The sequence below is a fragment of the Cherax quadricarinatus genome, chromosome 18, assembly GCF_038502225.1.
Source record: "Cherax quadricarinatus isolate ZL_2023a chromosome 18, ASM3850222v1, whole genome shotgun sequence".
Taxonomy (NCBI): domain Eukaryota; kingdom Metazoa; phylum Arthropoda; class Malacostraca; order Decapoda; family Parastacidae; genus Cherax; species Cherax quadricarinatus.
The window spans coordinates 39,927,688-39,947,845 of NC_091309.1; the positions used below are offsets into that span (position 1 = coordinate 39,927,688).

Sequence of the window (20,158 nt, forward strand, 5' to 3'; positions counted from 1 at the left end):
TGTATCCTGGAGCAGCATATGTATCCTGGAGCAGCATATGTATCCTGGAGCACTATATGTATCCTGGAGCACCATATGTATCCTGGAGCACCATATGTATCCTGGAGCACCATATGTATCCTGGAGCACCATATGTATCCTGGAGCAGCATATGTATCCTGGAGCAGCATGTGTATCCTGGAGCACTATATGTATCCTGGAGCAGAATATGTATCCTGGGGCACCATATGTATCATGGAGCAGCATATGTATCCTGGAGCAGCATATGTATCCTGGGGCACCATATGTATCCTGGAGCACCATATGTATTCTGGAGCACCATATGTATCCTGGAGCAGCATATGTATCCTGGAGCAGCATATGTATCCTGGAGCAGCATATGTATCCTGGAGAACCATATGTATCCTGGAGCACCATATGTATCGTGGAGCACCATATATATCCTGGAGCAGCATATGTCTCCTGGAGCACCATATGTATCCTGGAGCACCATATGTATCCTGGAGCAGCATATGTATCCTGGAGCACTATATCCTGGAGCAGCATATGTAGCCTGGAGCAGCATATGTATCCTGGAACACTATATGTATCCTGGAGCAGCATATGTATCCTCTAGCAGCATATGTATCCTGGAGCAGCATATGTATCCTGGAGCAGCATATGTAATCTGAAGCAGCATATGTATCCTGGAGCAGCATATGTATCCTGGAGCAGCATATGTATCCTGGAGCACCATATGTATCCTGGAACAGCATATGTATCCTGGAACAGCATATGTATCTTGGAGCAGCATATGTATCCTGGAGCAGCATATGTATCCTGGAGCAGCATGTGTAATCTGAAGCAGCATATGTATCCTGGAGCAGCATATGTATCCTGCAGCAGCATATGTATCCTGCAGCAGCATGTGTAATCTGGAGCAGCATATGTATTCTGGAGCAGGATATGTATCCTGGAGCAGGATATGCATCCAGGAGCAGCATATGTATCCTGGAATAGCATATGTATCCTGGAGCACCATATGTATCCTGGAGCACTATATGTATCCTGGAGCAGCATATGTATCCTGGAGCACCATATGTATCCTGGAGCAGCATATGTATCCTGGAGCATCATATGTATCCTGGAACACCATATGTATCATGGAGCAGCATATGTATCCTGGAGCAGCATATGTATCCTGGGGCACCATATGTATCCTGGAGCAGCATATGTATCCTGGAGCATCATATGTATCCTGGAACACCATATGTATCATGGAGCAGCATATGTATCCTGGGCACCGTATGTATCCTGGAGCAGCATATGTATTCTGGAGCACCATATGTATCCTGTAGCAGCATATGTATCCTTGAGCAGCATATGTATCCTGGAGTACCATAAACAATCACCTTAAACAAGAACATAAACAATCACCTTAAACAAGATGGACATAAACAATCACCTTAAACAAGAACATAAACAATCACCTTAAACAAGATGGACATAATCACCTTAAACAAGAACACAAACAATCACCTTAAACAAGATGGACATAAACAATCACCTTAAACAAGATGGACATAAACAATCACCTTAAACAAGAACATAAACAATCACCTTAAACAAGATGGACATAAACAATCACCTTAAACAAGATGGACATAAACAATCACCTTAAACAAGAACATAAACAATCACCTTAAACAAGATGGACATAAACAATCACCTTAAACAAGATGGACATAAACAATCACCTTAAACAAGAACATAAACAATCACCTTAAACAAGATGGACATAAACAATCACCTTAAACAAGAACATAAACAATCACCTTAAACAAGAACATAAACAATCACCTTAAACAAGATGGACATAAACAATCACCTTAAACAAGAACATAAACAATCACCTTAAACAAGATGGACATAAACAATCACCTTAAACAAGGACATAAACAATCACCTTAAACAAGATGGACATAAACAATCACCTTAAACAAGGACATAAACAATCACCTTAAACAAGATGGACATAAACAATCACCTTAAACAAGGACATAAACAATCACCTTAAACAAGATGGACATAAACAATCACCTTAAACAAGGACATAAACAATCACTTTAAACAAGATAGACATAAACAATCACCTTAAACAAGATAGACATAAACAATCACCTTAAACAAGATGGACATAAACAATCACCTTAAACAAGATGGACATAAACAATCACCTTAAACAAGATGGACATAAACAATCACCTTAAACAAGGACATAAACAATCACCTTAAACAAGATGGACATAAACAATCACCTTAAACAAGGACATAAACAATCACCTTAAACAAGATGGACATAAACAATCACCTTAAACAAGAAGGACATAATCACCTTAAACAAGGACATAAACAATCACCTTAAACAAGATGGACATAAACAATCACCTTAAACAAGAAGGACATAAACAATCACCTTAAACAAGATGGACATAAACAATCACCTTAAACAAGAAGGACATAAGCAATCACTTTAAACAAGATAGACATAAACAATCACCTTAAACAAGGACATAAACAATCACCTTAAACAAGAAGGACATAAACAATCACCTTAAACAAGAAGGACATAAACAATCACTTTAAACAAGATAGACATAAACAATCACCTTAAACAAGGACATAAACAATCACCTTAAACAAGGACATAATCACCTTAAACAAGGACATAAACAATCACTTTAAACAAGATGGACATAAGAGAAGTACTGAAAAGTCAAAACCTAGAAAGCCTAAGAAGGTTGCTAAGGAGCTTGCCAGATATATACAAAGAGTGGGAAACAAGAGGTAAGGAACAAGAAAAGGGAAAAAGCGAAAATAAAGGTAAAGAGCAAGGAGTCGAAGAGTGGAGAATGTCATTCAGAACGAGTCGGAAAAGAACAAAACATGGGTACATAACATAGAGAAAAGGGAAAGGGAGGAAGAACAAGCTAGAGCAGGAACAAACGAAAATGAAAAAAGGGAAGAAATACACCTAGATGAAAGTAAACAAGAGAATACAGATCAGGTGGCAGAACTTGAGAAAGATTCAGACTCAGTAAATATAGTCAGAACATTTGCAGATACTAGGCAAAACTTGAGTGTGTATATGGCAGAGCTTGCTGGAATAAACAACAGAAAATGTGCCAACATGTTGAGAAAGGGAAGGTGTCGCTCTGACGAAGAGTGCAGCAGGTACTTCCTCCCAGTGATGTGCAAAGCTTCAACACAGTTCAGAAAATGTTATGACCTGAAGTGCCCAGACTATCGTGTAAAAGGAACGCGGCGCTACAGATTATTATTATAATCAAGGGGGAAGCGCTAAACCCGGAGGATTATACAGCGCCTGGGGGGGGGGATGTGGAAGGCATTCAGGCTTAATTCGGGGAACTGGAGCACAGATCCAATTCCCTAAATCAAGAGCCCCTCACCAACATCAAGAGAAAGCAGAGAAATGGAAAATGAATAGCAATCTTTTTTAGACAAGATAAGATAAGATTTCGTTCGGATTTTTAACCCCGGAGGGTTAGCCACCCAGGATAACCCAAGAAAGTCAGTGCGTCATCGAGGACTGTCTAACTTATTTCCATTGGGATCCTTAATCTTGTCCCCCAGGATGCGACCCACACCAGTCGACTAACACCTAGGTACCTATTTGCTGCTAGGTGAACAGGACAACAGGTGTAAGGAAACGTGTCGAAATGTTTCCACCCGCCGGGAATCGAACCCGGGCCCTCCGTGTTTGAAGCGGGAGCTTTAGCCACCAGGCCACCGGGCCAGATAGACAAAACGGGGGAATGGTACAAATGGGCAGCACAATGGGACATACCAAACCAGGCATCAGCCCATCAGGGCTGAATACACAATCAAATGCAAAGTCAGTACTGGAGAAACCAGGGGTATGTACACCAGGGGCAGTACCAGGTAGTTCTTCATCAGTGGTACTAACGCACAGCAAAACAAAACATCCCAAAGGGTAATTCCTGCTTCATATTTGCAAATATTCAGGATTTGAAATCTAAGAAAAATGACAAAGTAAGTTATGTCAGCGGGCTCCTGTCAGAAGCAAATACCATGTTTGGAGCATTTACAGAAACACACACAAGGGATGTTTTGGACAGAGATAAATATAGAAAACTAACATGTATAGATATAAATTAATAGGTCACAGGGAGGAGTAGGACTATGTATAAAGTACTTTGTTGTACAGAAGTGCTGAACTCTACGAATGATGTAGTAGAAATTCTAGGCATTAAAGTTGAAAATATGAATTTGGTAATTAACCTAGTATATAAACCTCCATTAGCAACTGCTGAGGAATTCACAGATCAGCTAAGGAAGATAGATATCTATCTGGATAGGCTAGAAAATCGTACATCAAATATTTTACTCCTTGGAGATTTTAATCTCCCACATGTAAAACTGAAGATGGCGCAACGCAATGTTGTAGCAGAAATGTCTCCTGGAAGCACCCTGGCTCAGCAGGCACATACCTGGGAACTAATGAGGCTTTGTGAAAAGTACTCATTGAACCAACAGATAATTGATCCCAGTAGAAATGAAAATGCCCTGGCTTTGATATTCACAAACAACGAGGAACTAATCAGAGACATAACAGTTACAAAAACAACATCATAGAGGTTCAAACGAGTATTAACTCAGGGTTAGGAAACTGCATCACTAATGTTAGAGACGGGATGTTCAGTAAGTTGAATTTTAACAACCATAGAATTGACTGGAAAAAAAATAAACCATGAGCTATCAGACATGAGCACCCTTAATGGCCACCAGTGCCTAGAGAAGCTGGATAAAGAAGCATACAAAGTAAGTATGAAACATGTACCATTGAGAAAACCCAGAGGAAGATCAGATATAGAGAGAGAGCGTAGGAGATGGTACAGAAGAAGAAAACGGGTTACTGAACTGCTTAAAAACACAAATATGCTACAACAGAGGAAAGATAGACTTAGCAGAGAGATCACTGAATTAGAGCAAAAACTTAGGATGTCATACCTCACAGAAGAAGTACAAAGGGAACAAAAGGCCATAGAGGATATTGCAAGAAACCCAAAATATTTCTGTTCCTATGCAAAATCCAAACTGAGAACTACCTACAGAATTGGACCATTATTGAGAGGAGATTCGTATTCTGACGATGAACAGGAAATGAGTGAAATCCTAAAAGAACAGTATGAGTCGGTGTTCAGCAACCCACTAAATGACAGCAAGGTAGAAAATGCTGAAATATTTTTCGCTCCAGCAGAAGGCCGCGCAGACCAACTAACTGACATTTGTATAAATCCCATAGATTTCGAAAAAGAAATGGATAACATGCCCACTCACTCAGCACCTGGACCAGATTCGTGGAATGCTCTGTTTATAAAGAAGTGCAAAGTACCACTAGCACGAGCCCTCAGGAACACGTGAAAGACCTGGGAATAATTGTCAGCTGATCTCTCATTTAAAGACCATAAGACAAAGATCACGACAACCAGGAAGATGACTGGGTGGGTATTGAGAATTTTCAAAACAAGGGAAATAATGCCGATTACGACACTCTTCAAATCTCCAGTACTCCCTCACTCAGAATATTGCTCAGTGCTGAACAACTACAGAGATCATTTACGGCTCACATTGAGCCAGTAAAACACCTAAACTACTGGGAACGCCTGCAAGTCTTGAACATGTACTCATTGGAGCGGAGAAAAGAGATACATGATAATATATACCTGGAAAATACTCGAGGGCCTGGTCCCAAATCTGCACACTGCCAAAACAATGTACCGGAGTGAGAGATATGGGAGGAAGTGTAAAATAAACCCAGTGAGGAGCAGGGGTGCGGTGGGGACAATAAGGGAACACTGTATTAACATCCGGGGTCCCAGACTATTCAACTTACCAGAAGATATCAGAAACACGGAAACTGAACAAGTATCTTCACCAGTTGCCAGATCAACCAGGCTGTGATGAATATGTGGGGTAGCGGGTCTCAAGCAGCAACAGCCTGGAATGACCAGGCAAGCACCAGACGAGCCTGGCCCATGACAAAGGCCAAAGGTATATTAAATGTGAGGTATGTATTCTGGAGCAGAATATGTATCCTACAGCAGGATATGTATCCTGGAGCAGAATATGTATCCTGAGCAGGATATGTATCCTGGAGCAGGATGTGTATCCTGGAGCAGGATGTGTATCCTGGAGCAGGATATGTATTCTGGAGCAGGATTTGTATCCTGGAGCAGGATGTGTATCCTGGAGCAGAATATGTATCCTGGAACAGGATATGTATCCTGGAGCAGGATGTGTATCCTGGAGCAGGAGTTGTATCCTGGATCAGGATGTGTATCCTGGAGCAGAATATGTATCCTGGAACAGGATATGTATCCTGGAGCAGGATGTGTATCCTGGAGCAGGAGTTGTATCCTGGATCAGGATATGTATCATGGAGCAGGATAAGTATCCTGGAGCAGGATATGTATTCTGGAGCAGGATATGTATACTGGAGCAGGATATGTATCCTGGAGCAGGATGTGTATTCTGCAGCAGAATATGTATCCTGGAGCAGGATTTGTATCGAGTAGGATGTGTATCCTGGAGCAGGATATGTATCCTGGAGCAGGATTTGTATCCAGTAGGATGTGTATCCTGGAGCAGGATGTGTATCCTGGAGCAGAATATGTATCCTGGAACAGAATATGTATCCTGGAGCAGGATGTGTATCCTGGAGCAGGAGTTGTATCCTGGATCAGGATATGTATCATGGAGCAGGATAAGTATCCTGGAGCAGGATATGTATCATGGAGCAGGATAAGTATCCTGGAGCAGGATATGTATTCTGGAGCAGGATATGTATCCTGGAGCAGGATGTGTATCATCGAGCAGGAGATGTATCCTGGAGCAGGATATGTATCCTGAAGCAGGATATGTATCCTGAAGCAGGATATGTATCCTGGAGCAGGATATGTATCCTGGAGCAGGATGTGTATTCTGCAGCAGGATATGAATCCTGGAGCAGGATGTGTATCCTGGAGCAGAATGTGTATCATCGAGCAGATGTATCCTGGAGCAGGATGTGTATCCTGGAGCAGGATATGTATCCTGGAACAGGATATGTATCCTGGAGCAGGATGTGTGTCCTGGAGCAGGAGTTGTATCCTGGAGCAGGATGTGTATCCTGGAGCAGGATGTGTATCCTGGAGCAGGATGTGTATCCTGGAGCAGGATTTGTATCCTGGAGCAGGATGTGTATCCTGAAGCAGAATATGTATCCTGGAACAGGATATGTATCCTGGAGAAGGATGTTCATCCTGGAGCAGGATTTGTATCCTGGAGCATAATGCTTCATTGTAATCTCTTACCTTAACAAGGATACACCCCTGTCCACCAACATACACACTGACCTTAACAAGGATACTCCCCTGTCCACCAACATACACACTGACCTTAACAAGGATACTCCCCTGTCCACCAACATACACACTGACCTTAACAAGGATACTCCCCTGTCCACCAACATACACGCTAAAACCATTACTGTAAGAGTGTGGTCCACCAACACAAAGGTACAACTAAACGAGTACACTTACTTGACTCCTTCATCAACCCTTGAACTCTTGTGGACCTGGACGTGGGCGTGACACGGACGAGTCCACAGGTCATAACAGTGAATTCTGAATGATGGATGTGGGTGAGGCGACCTTCTCTCACACTAACCTGTTCTTTGTTGACAACACCTGCACCACCTCAGTCATGGTGGCTGACAACACCTGCACCACCTCAGTCATGGTGGTTAACAACACTTGCACCACCTCAGTCATGGTGGCTGACAACACCTGCACCAACACACTGAAACGAGTATGCACAGATAAGGAGGGAGGCCCAGTGACTGTATGAAAACGACATAGCATCAAAAGTCAAGTCTGACCCGAAACTGCTGTATAGCCACATTAGAAGAAAGACAACAGTCAAAGACTAGGTGATCAGGCTGAGGAAAGAAGGTGGGGAACTCTCACGAAACGATCATGAGGTATGTGAGGAGGTCAACAAAAGATTTAAGGAAGTATTCACAGTGGAGACAGGAAGGACTCTGGGAAGACAGGACAGAGGGGGACACCAACAGGGAATACACCAACAAGTGCTGAATGACATAGACACAACTGAGGAGGAGGTGAAGAAGCTGCTAAGTGACCTTGATACCTCAAAGGCAATGGGACTGGACATCTCCCAGTGGGTCCTTAGAGAGGGAGCAGAAATGCTGTGTGTCCCATTAACCACAATCTTCAACACATTTCTTGAAACTGGGCAACTACCTGAGGTATAGAAGACGGCAAATGTAGTTCCCATTTTTGAAAAAAAAGGAGACAGAAAAGAGGGGCTAAACTACAGACCTGTGTCACTGACGTGTATAGTATGCAAAGTCATGGAGAAGATTATCAGGAGGAGAGTGGTGGAGCACCTGGAATGGAACAAAAGTATAAATGACAACTAGCACGGTTTCATGGAAGGCAAATCCTGTGTCACAAACCTTCTGGAGTTTTATGATAGAGTAATAGAAGTAATACACGAGAGGGGTGGGTTGATTGCATCTTCTTGGATTGCAAGAAGGCCTTCGACACAGTTCCTCACAAGAGATTAGTATAGAAACTAGAGGATCAGGCGCGTATAACGGGAAGGGCACTTCAATGGATCAGAGAATACCTGACAGGGAGGCAACAACGAGTCATGGTACGTGATGAGGTATCACAGTGGGCATTTATGACGAGCGGGGTCCCACAGGGTTCGGTCCTAGGACCAGTGCTATTTTTGGTATATGTTAATGACATGAAGGAAGGGATAGACTCAGAGGTGTCCCTGTTCGGAGATGTGAAATTAATGAGGAGAATTAAATCAGATGAGGATCAGGCAGGCCTTCAAAGAGGCCTGGACAGGCTGGACACGTGGTCCAGCAACTGGCTTCTCGAATTCAACCCTTCCAAATGCAAAGTCATGAAGATCGGAGAAGGGCAAAGAAGACCGCAGACAGAGTATAGGCCACGTGGCCAACGACTGCAATCCTCGCTCAAGGAGAAAGATCTTGGGGTGAGTATAACACCGAACACGTCTCCGGAAGCACACATCAACCAGATAACTGCTGCAGCATATGGGCGCCTGGCAAACCTGAGATTAGCATTCTGATACCTAAGTAAGGAATCTTTCAAGACACTGTATACCGTGTACGTTAGGCCCATACTGGAGTATGCAGCACCAGTTTGGAACCCACACCGGGTCAAGCACGTTAAGAAATTAGAGAAAGTGCAAAGGTTTGCGACAAGGTTAGTTCCATAGCTAAGGGGAATGTCCTATGAAGAAAGGTTGAGGGAAATCGGCCTGATGACACAGGAGGGATAGGGGAGACATGATAACGACATACAAAATACTGCGTGGAATAGACAAGGTAGACAGAGACAAGATGTTCCAAAGAGGGGACACAGACACAAGGGGTCACTACTGGAAGTTAAAGACTCAGATGAGCCACAGGGATGTTAGAAAGTATTTCTTCAGTCATAGAGTGGTCAGGAAGTGGAACAGTCTGGCGAGCGATGTAGTGGAGGCAGGAACCATACACAGCTTTAAGACGAGGTATGATAAAGCTCAGGGAGCAGGGAGAAAGAGGACCTAGTAGCGTTCAGGGAAGAGGCGGGGTCAGGAGCTGAGTCTCGACCCCTGCAACTACAATTAGGCGAGTACTGATGGTGGCTGACAACACCTGCACCACCACACTGATGGTGGCTGACAACACCTGCACCACCACACTGATGGTGGCTGACAACACCTGCACCACCACACTGATGGTGGCTGACAACACCTGCACCACCACACTGATGGTGGCTGACAATACCTGCACCACCACACTGATGGTGGCTGACAACACCTGCACCACCACACTGATGGTGGCTGACAACACCTGCACCACCACACTGATGGTGGCTGACAACACCTGCACCACCACACTGATGGTGGCTGACAACACCTGCACCACCACACTGATGGTGGCTGACAACACCTGCACCACCACACTGATGGTGGCTGACAACACCTGCACCACCACACTGATGGTGGCTGACAACACCTGCACCACCACACTGATGGTGGCTGACAACACCTGCACCACCACACTGATGGTGGCTGACAACACCTGCACCACCACACTGATGGTGGCTGACAACACCTGCACCACCACACTGATGGTGGCTGACAACACCTGCACCACCACACTGATGGTGGCTGACAACACCTGCACCACCACACTGATGGCTGACAACACCTGCACCACCACACTGATGGTGACTGACAACACCTGCACCACCACACTGATGGTGACTGACAACACCTGCACCACCACACTGATGGTGGCTGACAACACCTGCACCACCTCACTGATGGGGGCTGACAACACCTGCACCACCACACTGATGGTGGCTGACAACACCTGCACCACCACACTGATGGTGGCTGACAACACCTGCACCACCACACTGATGGTGGCTGACAACACCTGCACCACCACACTGATGGTGGCTGACAACACCTGCACTACCACACTGATGGTGGCTGACAACACCTGCAACACCACACTGATGGTGGCTGACAACACCTGCACCACCACACTGATGGTGGCTGACAACACCTGCACCACCACACTGATGGTGGCTGACAACACCTGCACCACCACACTGATGGTGACTGACAACACCTGCACCACCACACTGATGGTGGCTGACAACACCTGCACCACCACACTGATGGTGGCTGACAACACCTGCACCACCACACTGATGGTGGCTGACAACACCTGCACCACCACACTGATGGTGGCTGACAACACCTGCACTACCACAGTCATGGTGACTGACAACACCTGCACCATCTCAGTCATGGTGGCTGACAACACCTGCACCATCTCAGTCATGGTGGCTGACAACACCTGCACCATCTCAGTCATGGTGGCTGACAACACCTGCACCATCTCAGTCATGGTGGCTGACAACACCTGCACCATCTCAGTCATGGTGGCTGACAACACCTGCACCATCTCAGTCATGGTGGCTGACAACACCTGCACCATCTCAGTCATGGTGGCTGACAACACCTGCACCATCTCAGTCATGGTGGCTGACAACACCTGCTCCACCTTAGTCATGGTGACTGACAACACCTACACCACCTCAGTCATGGTGACTGACAACACCTACACCACCTCAGTCATGGTGGCTGACAACACCTGCAACACCTTAGTCATGGTGACTGACAACACCTGCACCACCTCAGTCATGGTGGCTGACAACACCTACACCACCTTAGTCATGGTGACTGACAACACCTGCACCACCACAGTCATGGTGGCTGACAACACCTGCACCACCTCAGTCATGGGGACTGACAACACCTGCACGACCAGTCTTGGTGACTGACAACACCTGCACCATCTCAGTCACGGTAGCTGACAACACCTGCACCACCACAGTGTTGGTGACTGGCAACACCTGCACCACTTCAGTCATGGTGACTGACAACACCTGCACCACCTCAGTCATGGTGACTGACAACACCTGCACCACCTCAGTTATGGTGACTGGCAACACCTGCACCACCTCAGTCATGGTGACTGACAACACCTACACCACCTCAGTCATGGTGGCTCACAACACCTGCACCACCTCAGTCATGGTGACTGACAACACCTGCACCACCATAGTGATGGTTACTGACAACACCTGCACCACCACCACAGTCATGGTGACTGACAACACATGTACCACGAGTGTTGCACCGCAGTGAATGCACCAACACGGTGAGTGTTGCAACACAGTGAATGCACCAACACGGTGAGTGTTGCAACACAGTGAATGCACCAACACGGTGAATGCACCAACACGGTGAGTGTTGCAACACGGTGAATGCACCAACACGGTGAGTGTTGCAACACGGCGAATGCACCAACACGGTGAGTGTTGCAACACGGCGAATGCACCAACACGGTGAGTGTTGCAACACGGTGAATGCACCAACACGGTGAGTGTTGCAACACGGTGAATGCACCAACACGGTGAGTGTTGCAATACGGCGAATGCACCAACACGGTGAGTGTTGCAACACGGCGAATGCACCAACACGGTGAGTGTTGCAACACGGTGAATGCACCAACACGGTGAGTGTTGCAACACGGCGAATGCACCAACACGGTGAGTGTTGCAACACGGTGAATGCACCAACACGGTGAGTGTTGCAACACGGTGAATGCACCAACACGGTGAGTGTTGCAACACGGTGAATGCACCAACACGGTGAGTGTTGCAACACGGTGAATGCACCAACACGGTGAGTGTTGCAACACGGTGAATGCACCAACACGGTGAGTGTTGCAACACGGCGAATGCACCACCACACTGATGGTGGCTGACAACACCTGCACTACCACACTAATGGTGGCTGACAACACCTGCACCACCACACTGATGGTGGCTGACAACACCTGCACCACCACACTGATGGTGGCTGACAACACCTGCACCACCACACTGATGGTGGCTGACAACACCTGCACCACCACACTGATGGTGGCTGACAACACCTGCACCACCACACTAATGGTGGCTGACAACACCTGCACCACCACACTAATGGTGGCTGACAACACCTGCACTACCACAGTCATGGTGACTGACAACACCTGCACCATCTCAGTCATGGTGGCTGACAACACCTGCACCATCTCAGTCATGGTGGCTGACAACACCTGCACCATCTCAGTCATGGTGGCTGACAACACCTGCACCATCTCAGTCATGGTGGCTGACAACACCTGCACCATCTCAGTCATGGTGGCTAACAACACCTGCACCATCTCAGTCATGGTGGCTGACAACACCTGCACCATCTCAGTCATGGAAATAAATGGTATAAAATACCGACACAATGGAAATATAAACACATATGCAGTATGATGTGATCCTTTATTGACTACGTTTCGCCCACACAGTGGGCTTTTTCAAGTCACAAACAGAACTACCTGGGGTGGAAGGAACGCGAGTATTTATAGTCAGGTTCAGAATGCTGAGGTCAGGTGGAGAATGCTGCATCTGATGATGTACCGAGTGGGGTTATAGAGTCTAAAATCTTGGGTAGCTTGGAAAGGAGATTGGACAAGTTTGTGAGCAGACCTTCTACAGTGTTCTTATGTGGGATAGCGATGAAGAAGTTTCTTGGCAAGTGGTTCAGCTATGTTATAGAAGCCACTATTCTGGTTGAAGTTGTCGGATATAGAAATAAGTGATGATTCCAGGATTCTTCGGTATTGAGTGTTGTCTTCTGTGGCGATGAGTCTTGAGTTTCTGTAGTTTATCAAGTGGTTGTGTGAATTACAACCACTTGATAAACGATTTCAGCGATTTCATCGACCTTGTTGAACTATGTGTTGGCTTTACGTGTTTCTCTTTCGAAAATCACCTCTTTCAGCAGACTTTTGGACTACCCATGGGTTCGCCACTCAGTGCGGTCCTGGCGGACCTATACATGGAACATCTAGAAGCCGAACGTTTCTCCACCATTATTCCTTCGTCTGTCACCTGGCTCCGTTATGTTGACGACATTCTCCTCATAACTCCTAAACGCTTCAATGTTAAAGCTCTCCAAGACAAGCTCAACCAGGTCGAGCCTTCAATCCAGTTCACACTTGAAGAAGTCGACAACACTCTTCCTTTCCTTGATGTTCTGCTTTGCAAAGCTGACCACGAACTTCGTTTTAAAGTCTATCGAAAACCCACCAACCAAAACGATCTTCTCCACTTCTACTCTCACCACGACACCAAAACCAAACGTGGTGTAATTATAGGCTTCTTCCTGCGTGCACTCAGAATCTGCAGCAATGAGTTTCTTGAAGAAGAATGCACGATGATTGAACAAGTATTTTCTAAACTCCACTATCCTCGTCACTTCATCAGAGACTGCAGACGACGGGCATTAAACATCTTCAACACACCCAGAGAAGACACTGCCGAGAAGAGATACATAGTCCTCCCCACCAACTCCATTGCCAAACACGTTTCCAACATCTTTTCCAATACCTCATTTCAAGTATCTACCTCCACAACCACGACCATCAAGGACATTACCAGTGTAAAGTAAAAGGACACAAGTGCAACTAATGTGACATTTATTGTGGCAACGTTTCGCTCTCCAGGAGCTTTATCAAGCTTTATGGCTTGATAAAGCTCCTGGAGAGCGAAACGTTGCCACAATAAATGTCACATTAGTTGCACTTGTGTCCTTTTACTTTACATATTGTCGGTAATTCTACCAACTTTATTACGACATTACCAGTGATAGACAGGACAAGCTTCCACCCTCTGCAGGGGTATACATAATCCCTTGGCATCATGAAAATCGTTCCACTGTCTTTATATCTCTGTGACTCGTCTGTGTCACCTGAACTATCAATGTTTGTGGTATGGTGGTGGTGGTGGTGTCTGGTCTGGTCCGCCATCATAGTCATGTTTCCTCGGTGTATTCCTCTCAGTTTTAATATTAGTAGAGTTGCGAACCTTTGTACTTCTGCTCCAGTTCCTTGAATTAGTAATTCAAGTCTGAATGCCTTCCGTTACCCCAGGCGCTCTCTAACCCCCACGGTTTTAGCGTCTTTCCCAGGAAAGTTATAATAATTTGCACCTTGGAGGTTCCGCAGGTGTGACCTCCATAATCTGGTAACCTACTCAGTGAGTTGGTGTGACGTATATATCGTATATGACCTGATTGATTCTTTGTTGAAGTTCCCGAATGCTGTTCTGTAATTTATTAATATTTCGTTATGCCTCCGACGTTACAGTGTTTGTGGGTAATTCTGTATCCTGTACTGGGTGTCTGATCTGCCCTTGCCTCGATTGAACTCCAGTAGCCATTTGTTTGACGGCATCTCTAGTCTGTTTAGGTCTTACTGGAGCTGATATCATTTCTCTTATTATTTTGCTTCTCATTAACTTTACATCACCAAATAGTGACAAGTATGGCACAGTCTCTGAGGGCAGCAGTAACAGCCTGGTTGATCAGACTCTGATCCACCCTGAGGCCTGGTCTCAGACCGGGCCGCGGGGGCGTTGATCCCCGAAGCCCTCTCCAGGTAAACTCCAGGTCTCTTCCATCTGTGTGTGTGTGTGTGTGTGTGTGTGTCTGTGTGTGTGTGTGTGTGTGTATGTATGTGTGTGTATGTATGTGTGTGTGTGTGTGTGTATGTGTGTGTGTGTGTATGTGTGTGTGTGTGTGTGTGTGTGTGTGTGTGTGTGTGTGTGTGTGTGTGTGTGTGTGTACGTGCGTGAGTGCACATGTTCACTTTCGTAAGTGCAAAATAAAACGAAGATGTGGATGAGGTTTGATAACACAGCGGGACAAGTAAGTGTTGAAAATGTAATACATTAAGTAATGTTGTGGTGCACTTCTTCACTACTGACAAGGTCTTCACCTCAGCTGCAAAATACACACATTGAAATGGCACTAGTTCCTCGAGTGAAGGACCTCGTGAAGTACTAACTTTACCTGGTGGAGGGTGAGCAGCAGGAAGATGAGCATGGTGAAGAGTGTTGGTGCAGCTTGGTAACTCATTGTTGGAGAGAGTAAACTGGTGTTGGTGATGTGTTGAGTGACACTTGAGGTGTCTACCAGCTCGGACACTCAAGAGTTTTTGCTTGAGAGTAGGTTATTTCTCTCTCTTTTCTTTACTTCACTTAACACACTTGTTTGGTATGAACTTAAATTAGTTTTTGATTATTTGTTTACAAACTTTTTTATCCTCACAATAGGAAGGTAGTAATTATTCTCTAATAATAGCGAACAATATTCAAGAACACTTCAAGATTTTTAAGGCTTTTTTTTACTACTGATCGTCTTCAGTGGGTACAACAGATTGTGTGTAATAAGCCAGATAACAGCACTTGATGCACTTGGGGTGAACACTGCTGGGAGACACAGAGTACAGATAGATCTTGGAGTAATCAGACACGAATGTGTCTGATTACGTCTAGCTGATAATTTTGTATGATTGCAATTTGATTGTTACAGACTATGTTTATAACGGGGTTTCTATGTGTGGGGTGACGCGTGTCTTGGCTTGGTACAGTGTGGGGTGACGCGTGTCTTGGCTTGGTACAGTGTGGGGTGACGCGTGTCTTGGCTTGGTACAGTGTGGGGTGACGCGTGTCTTGGCTTGGTACAGTGTGGGGTGACGCGTGTCTTGGCTTGGTACAGTGTGGGGTGACGCGTGTCTTGGCTTGGTACAGTGTGGGGTGACGCGTGTCTTGGCTTGGTACAGTGTGGGGTGACGCGTGTCTTGGCTTGGTACAGTGTGGGGTGACGCGTGTCTTGGCTTGGTACAGTGTGGGGTGACGCGTGTCTTGGCTTGGTACAGTCACTCTTGGTACTGTTTACAGATGCTGGATGAGCGTCAACTTCCTGGTGGTGAGCAGGAGGTCACGTGTGTCTTTCTTCATAGTAACTTCCACCACTGATCTCTGCTATCTTCCACCTTCCCAACACAATAAACAACAGCGTAAGATTTTCACACTAATTGTTATATCTGTAAGAAGCCAGTTGTGTTCACTGAAACAGTTGTCAGTGAGGGGCCATTATCACCCTTGACAGAAATGGTGATGGAAGCGATAATAGTTGCTTGTGGTGTAGATGGTGTCAGGGAGCAGTGCAGTGGTCACAGGAGAAGAGGTGACACAGCGTGGAGGCATGAGAGCCACGGTCTGGCGGCAGGTCCTCAGCTGGCGGCAGGTCCTCAGCTGCTGGTCTCCTGGCTGACACAGTTTGTTGTTCCGTCTCTGGCGCGTCACCTTCACCACTCCTGGGCAGAAAGAGACACACACATTAATAATACATCATTACATATTAAATTGTATTTCATGCACCTTTACCTCTGATATACCTTTGAAGGCTCTTTGAGAGTTCCTACTCTCAAAAGCCTGTCTCGTGCTTGTCTGATCAACCAGGCTGTTACTGCCGGCCCCCGCTGGCTCACATATCAATCACAGCCTTCCTGATCTAGCACTTGGCGGAGGTGCTTGTCCAGTTTTCTTCTGAAAACTTGTACGCTTGTTCTGGCACTGTTTTTGATATTTTATGGTATGTTAAATGTTCTGGGCTCACAATGTTGATACAGGGTTCTCTTATTGTGCCCACGGATCCCCTGCTTTTCACTGGGTTCATTTAGCATATTTTCCATCTTTCTCACTCCAGTATGTTATGGCAGTGTGCAGATTTGATACTAGACCTTGAATCACCTTCAACGTATATACTATCATATATCTCCTCTTCCGCGGGCGACAAATGATCTCTGTATCTGTTTCAGCTCTGATATCTAATCTCTTTCTTGCCCCGAAAGGAACCGTCAACACTGAACAAACACTAAGAGAACACAAGTGATTTGTAAAGTGTTACCATTGACACTGTTTCCCCTTGATTAAAAATACTTATCCACCCCATCATTCTCTAGCTTTTTATTTACCTTATTGTGATCTGTGTAAGATCACCTGATAGTATCAAACTCACATGTTCTCTTCATATTGTTTGATAAGTTCGTATTTTGTTTACTGTTTCTCTCTTTGAGTTGTTTATTCTTTCCATATCTAAGTAATTGGAACTTGTGACCACTGAACATCCTGTTATTCTCCACTCCCCACTGCAACACTTTTATTCTCCACTCCCCACTGCAACACTTTTATTCTCCACTCCCCACTGCAGCACTTTTATTCTCCACTCCCCACTGCAACACTTTTATTCTCCACTCCCCACTGCAACACTTTTATTCTCCACTCCCCACTGCAGCACTTTTATTCTCCACTCCCCACTGCAACACTTTTATTCTCCACTCCCCACTGCAGCACTTTTATTCTCCACTCCCCACTGCAACACTTTTATTCTCCACTCCCCACTGCAGCACTTTTATTCTCCACTCCCCACTGCAACACTTTTATTCTCCACTCCCCACTGCAACACTTTTATTCTCCACTCCCCACTGCAGCACTTTTATTCTCCACTCCCCACTGCAACACTTTTATTCCCCACTCCCCACTGCAACACTTTTATTCTCCACTCCCCACTGCAACACTTTTATTCTCCACTCCCCACTGCAACACTTTTATTCTCCACTCCCCACTGCAACACTTTTATTCTCCACTCCCCACTGCAACACTTTTATTCTCCACTCCCCACTGCAACACTTTTATTCTCCACTCCCCACTGCAACACTTTTATTCTCCACTCCCCACTGCAACACTTTTATTCCCCACTCCCCACTGCAACACTTTTATTCCCCACTCCCCACTGCAACACTTTTATTCCCCACTCCCTACTGGAACACTTTTATTCTCCACTCCCCACTGCAACACTTTTATTCCCCACTCCCCACTGCAACACTTTTATTCTCCACTCCCCACTGCAACACTTTTATTCTCCACTCCCCACTGCAACACTTTTATTCTCCACTCCCCACTGCAACACTTTTATTCTCCACTCCCCACTGCAACACTTTTATTCCCACTCCCCACTGCAACACTTTTATTCCCCACTCCCCACTGCAACACTTTTATTCCCCACTCCCCACTGCAGCACTTTTATTCCCACTCCCCACTGCAACACTTTTATTCCCCACTCCCCACTGCAACACTTTTATTCTCCACTCCCCACTGCAGCACTTTTATTCTCCACTCCCCACTGCAACACTTTTATTCTCCACTCCCCACTGCAACACTTTTATTCTCCACTCCCCACTGCAACACTTTTATTCTCCACTCCCCACTGCAACACTTTTATTCTCCACTCCCCACTGCAGCACTTTTATTCTCCACTCCCCGCTGCAACACTTTTATTCTCCACTCCCCACTGCAACACTTTTATTCTCCACTCCCCACTGCAACACTTTTATTCTCCACTCCCCACTGCAGCACTTTTATTCTCCACTCCCCACTGCAACACTTTTATTCTCCACTCCCCACTGCAACACTTTTATTCTCCACTCCCCACTGCAACACTTTTATTCTCCACTCCCCACTGCAACACTTTTATTCTCCACTCCCCACTGCAACACTTTTATTCTCCACTCCCCACTGCAACACTTTTATTCTCCACTCCCCACTGCAGCACTTTTATTCTTCACTCCCCACTGCAACACTTTTATTCCCCACTCCCCACTGCAACACTTTTATTCTCCACTCCCCACTGCAACACTTTTATTCCCCACTCCCCACTGCAGCACTTTTATTCCCCACTCCCCACTGCAACACTTTTATTCCCACTCCCCACTGCAACACTTTTATTCTCCACTCCCCACTGCAACACTTTTATTCTCCACTCCCCACTGCAACACTTTTATTCTCCACTCCCCACTGCAACACTTTTAGTCCCACTCCCCACTGCAACACTTTTATTCCCCACGCCCCACTGCAACACTTTTATTCCCCACTCCCCACTGCAGCACTTTTATTCCCACCCCCCACTGCAACACTTTTATTCCCCACTCCCCACTGCAACACTTTTATTTCCCACTCCCCACTGCAACACTTTTATTCTCCACTCCCCACTGCAGCACTTTTATTCTCCACTCCCCACTGCAACACTTTTATTCTCCACTCCCCACTGCAACACTTTTATTCTCCACTCCCCACTGCAACACTTTTATTCCCCACTCCCCACTGCAACACTTTTATTCCCCACTCCCAACTGCAACACTTTTATTCTCCACTCCCCACTGCAACACTTTTATTCCCCACTCCCCACTGCAACACTTTTATTCTCCACTCCCCACTGCAGCACTTTTATTCTCCACTCCCCACTGCAACACTTATTCCCCACTCCCCACTGCAACACTTTTATTCCCCACTCCCCACTGCAACACTTTTATTCTCCACTCCCCACTGCAACACTTTTATTCCCCACTCCCCACTGGAACACTTTTATTCTCCACTCCCCACTGCAACACTTTTATTCCCCACTCCCCACTGCAACACTTTTATTCCCCACTCCCCACTGCAACACTTTTATTCCCCACTCCCCACTGGAACACTTTTATTCTCCACTCCCCACTGCAACACTTTTATTCCCCACTCCCCACTGC

General features: G+C 45.8%; 1 protein-coding gene across 1 annotated transcript in view; it reads right to left on the reverse strand.

The window, feature by feature from the left end:
- Window positions 1-20,158, reverse strand: part of LOC128689500 (immunoglobulin domain-containing protein oig-4) — a 362,237-nt gene that overhangs the window by 240,850 nt on the left and 101,229 nt on the right. The window contains exon 2 of the mRNA XM_070086434.1: window positions 15,583-16,891. Within this exon, the coding sequence (XP_069942535.1) occupies window positions 15,583-15,648 (66 nt within the window). The 5' untranslated portion in view covers window positions 15,649-16,891. The remainder of the gene's footprint in view (window positions 1-15,582; window positions 16,892-20,158) is intronic.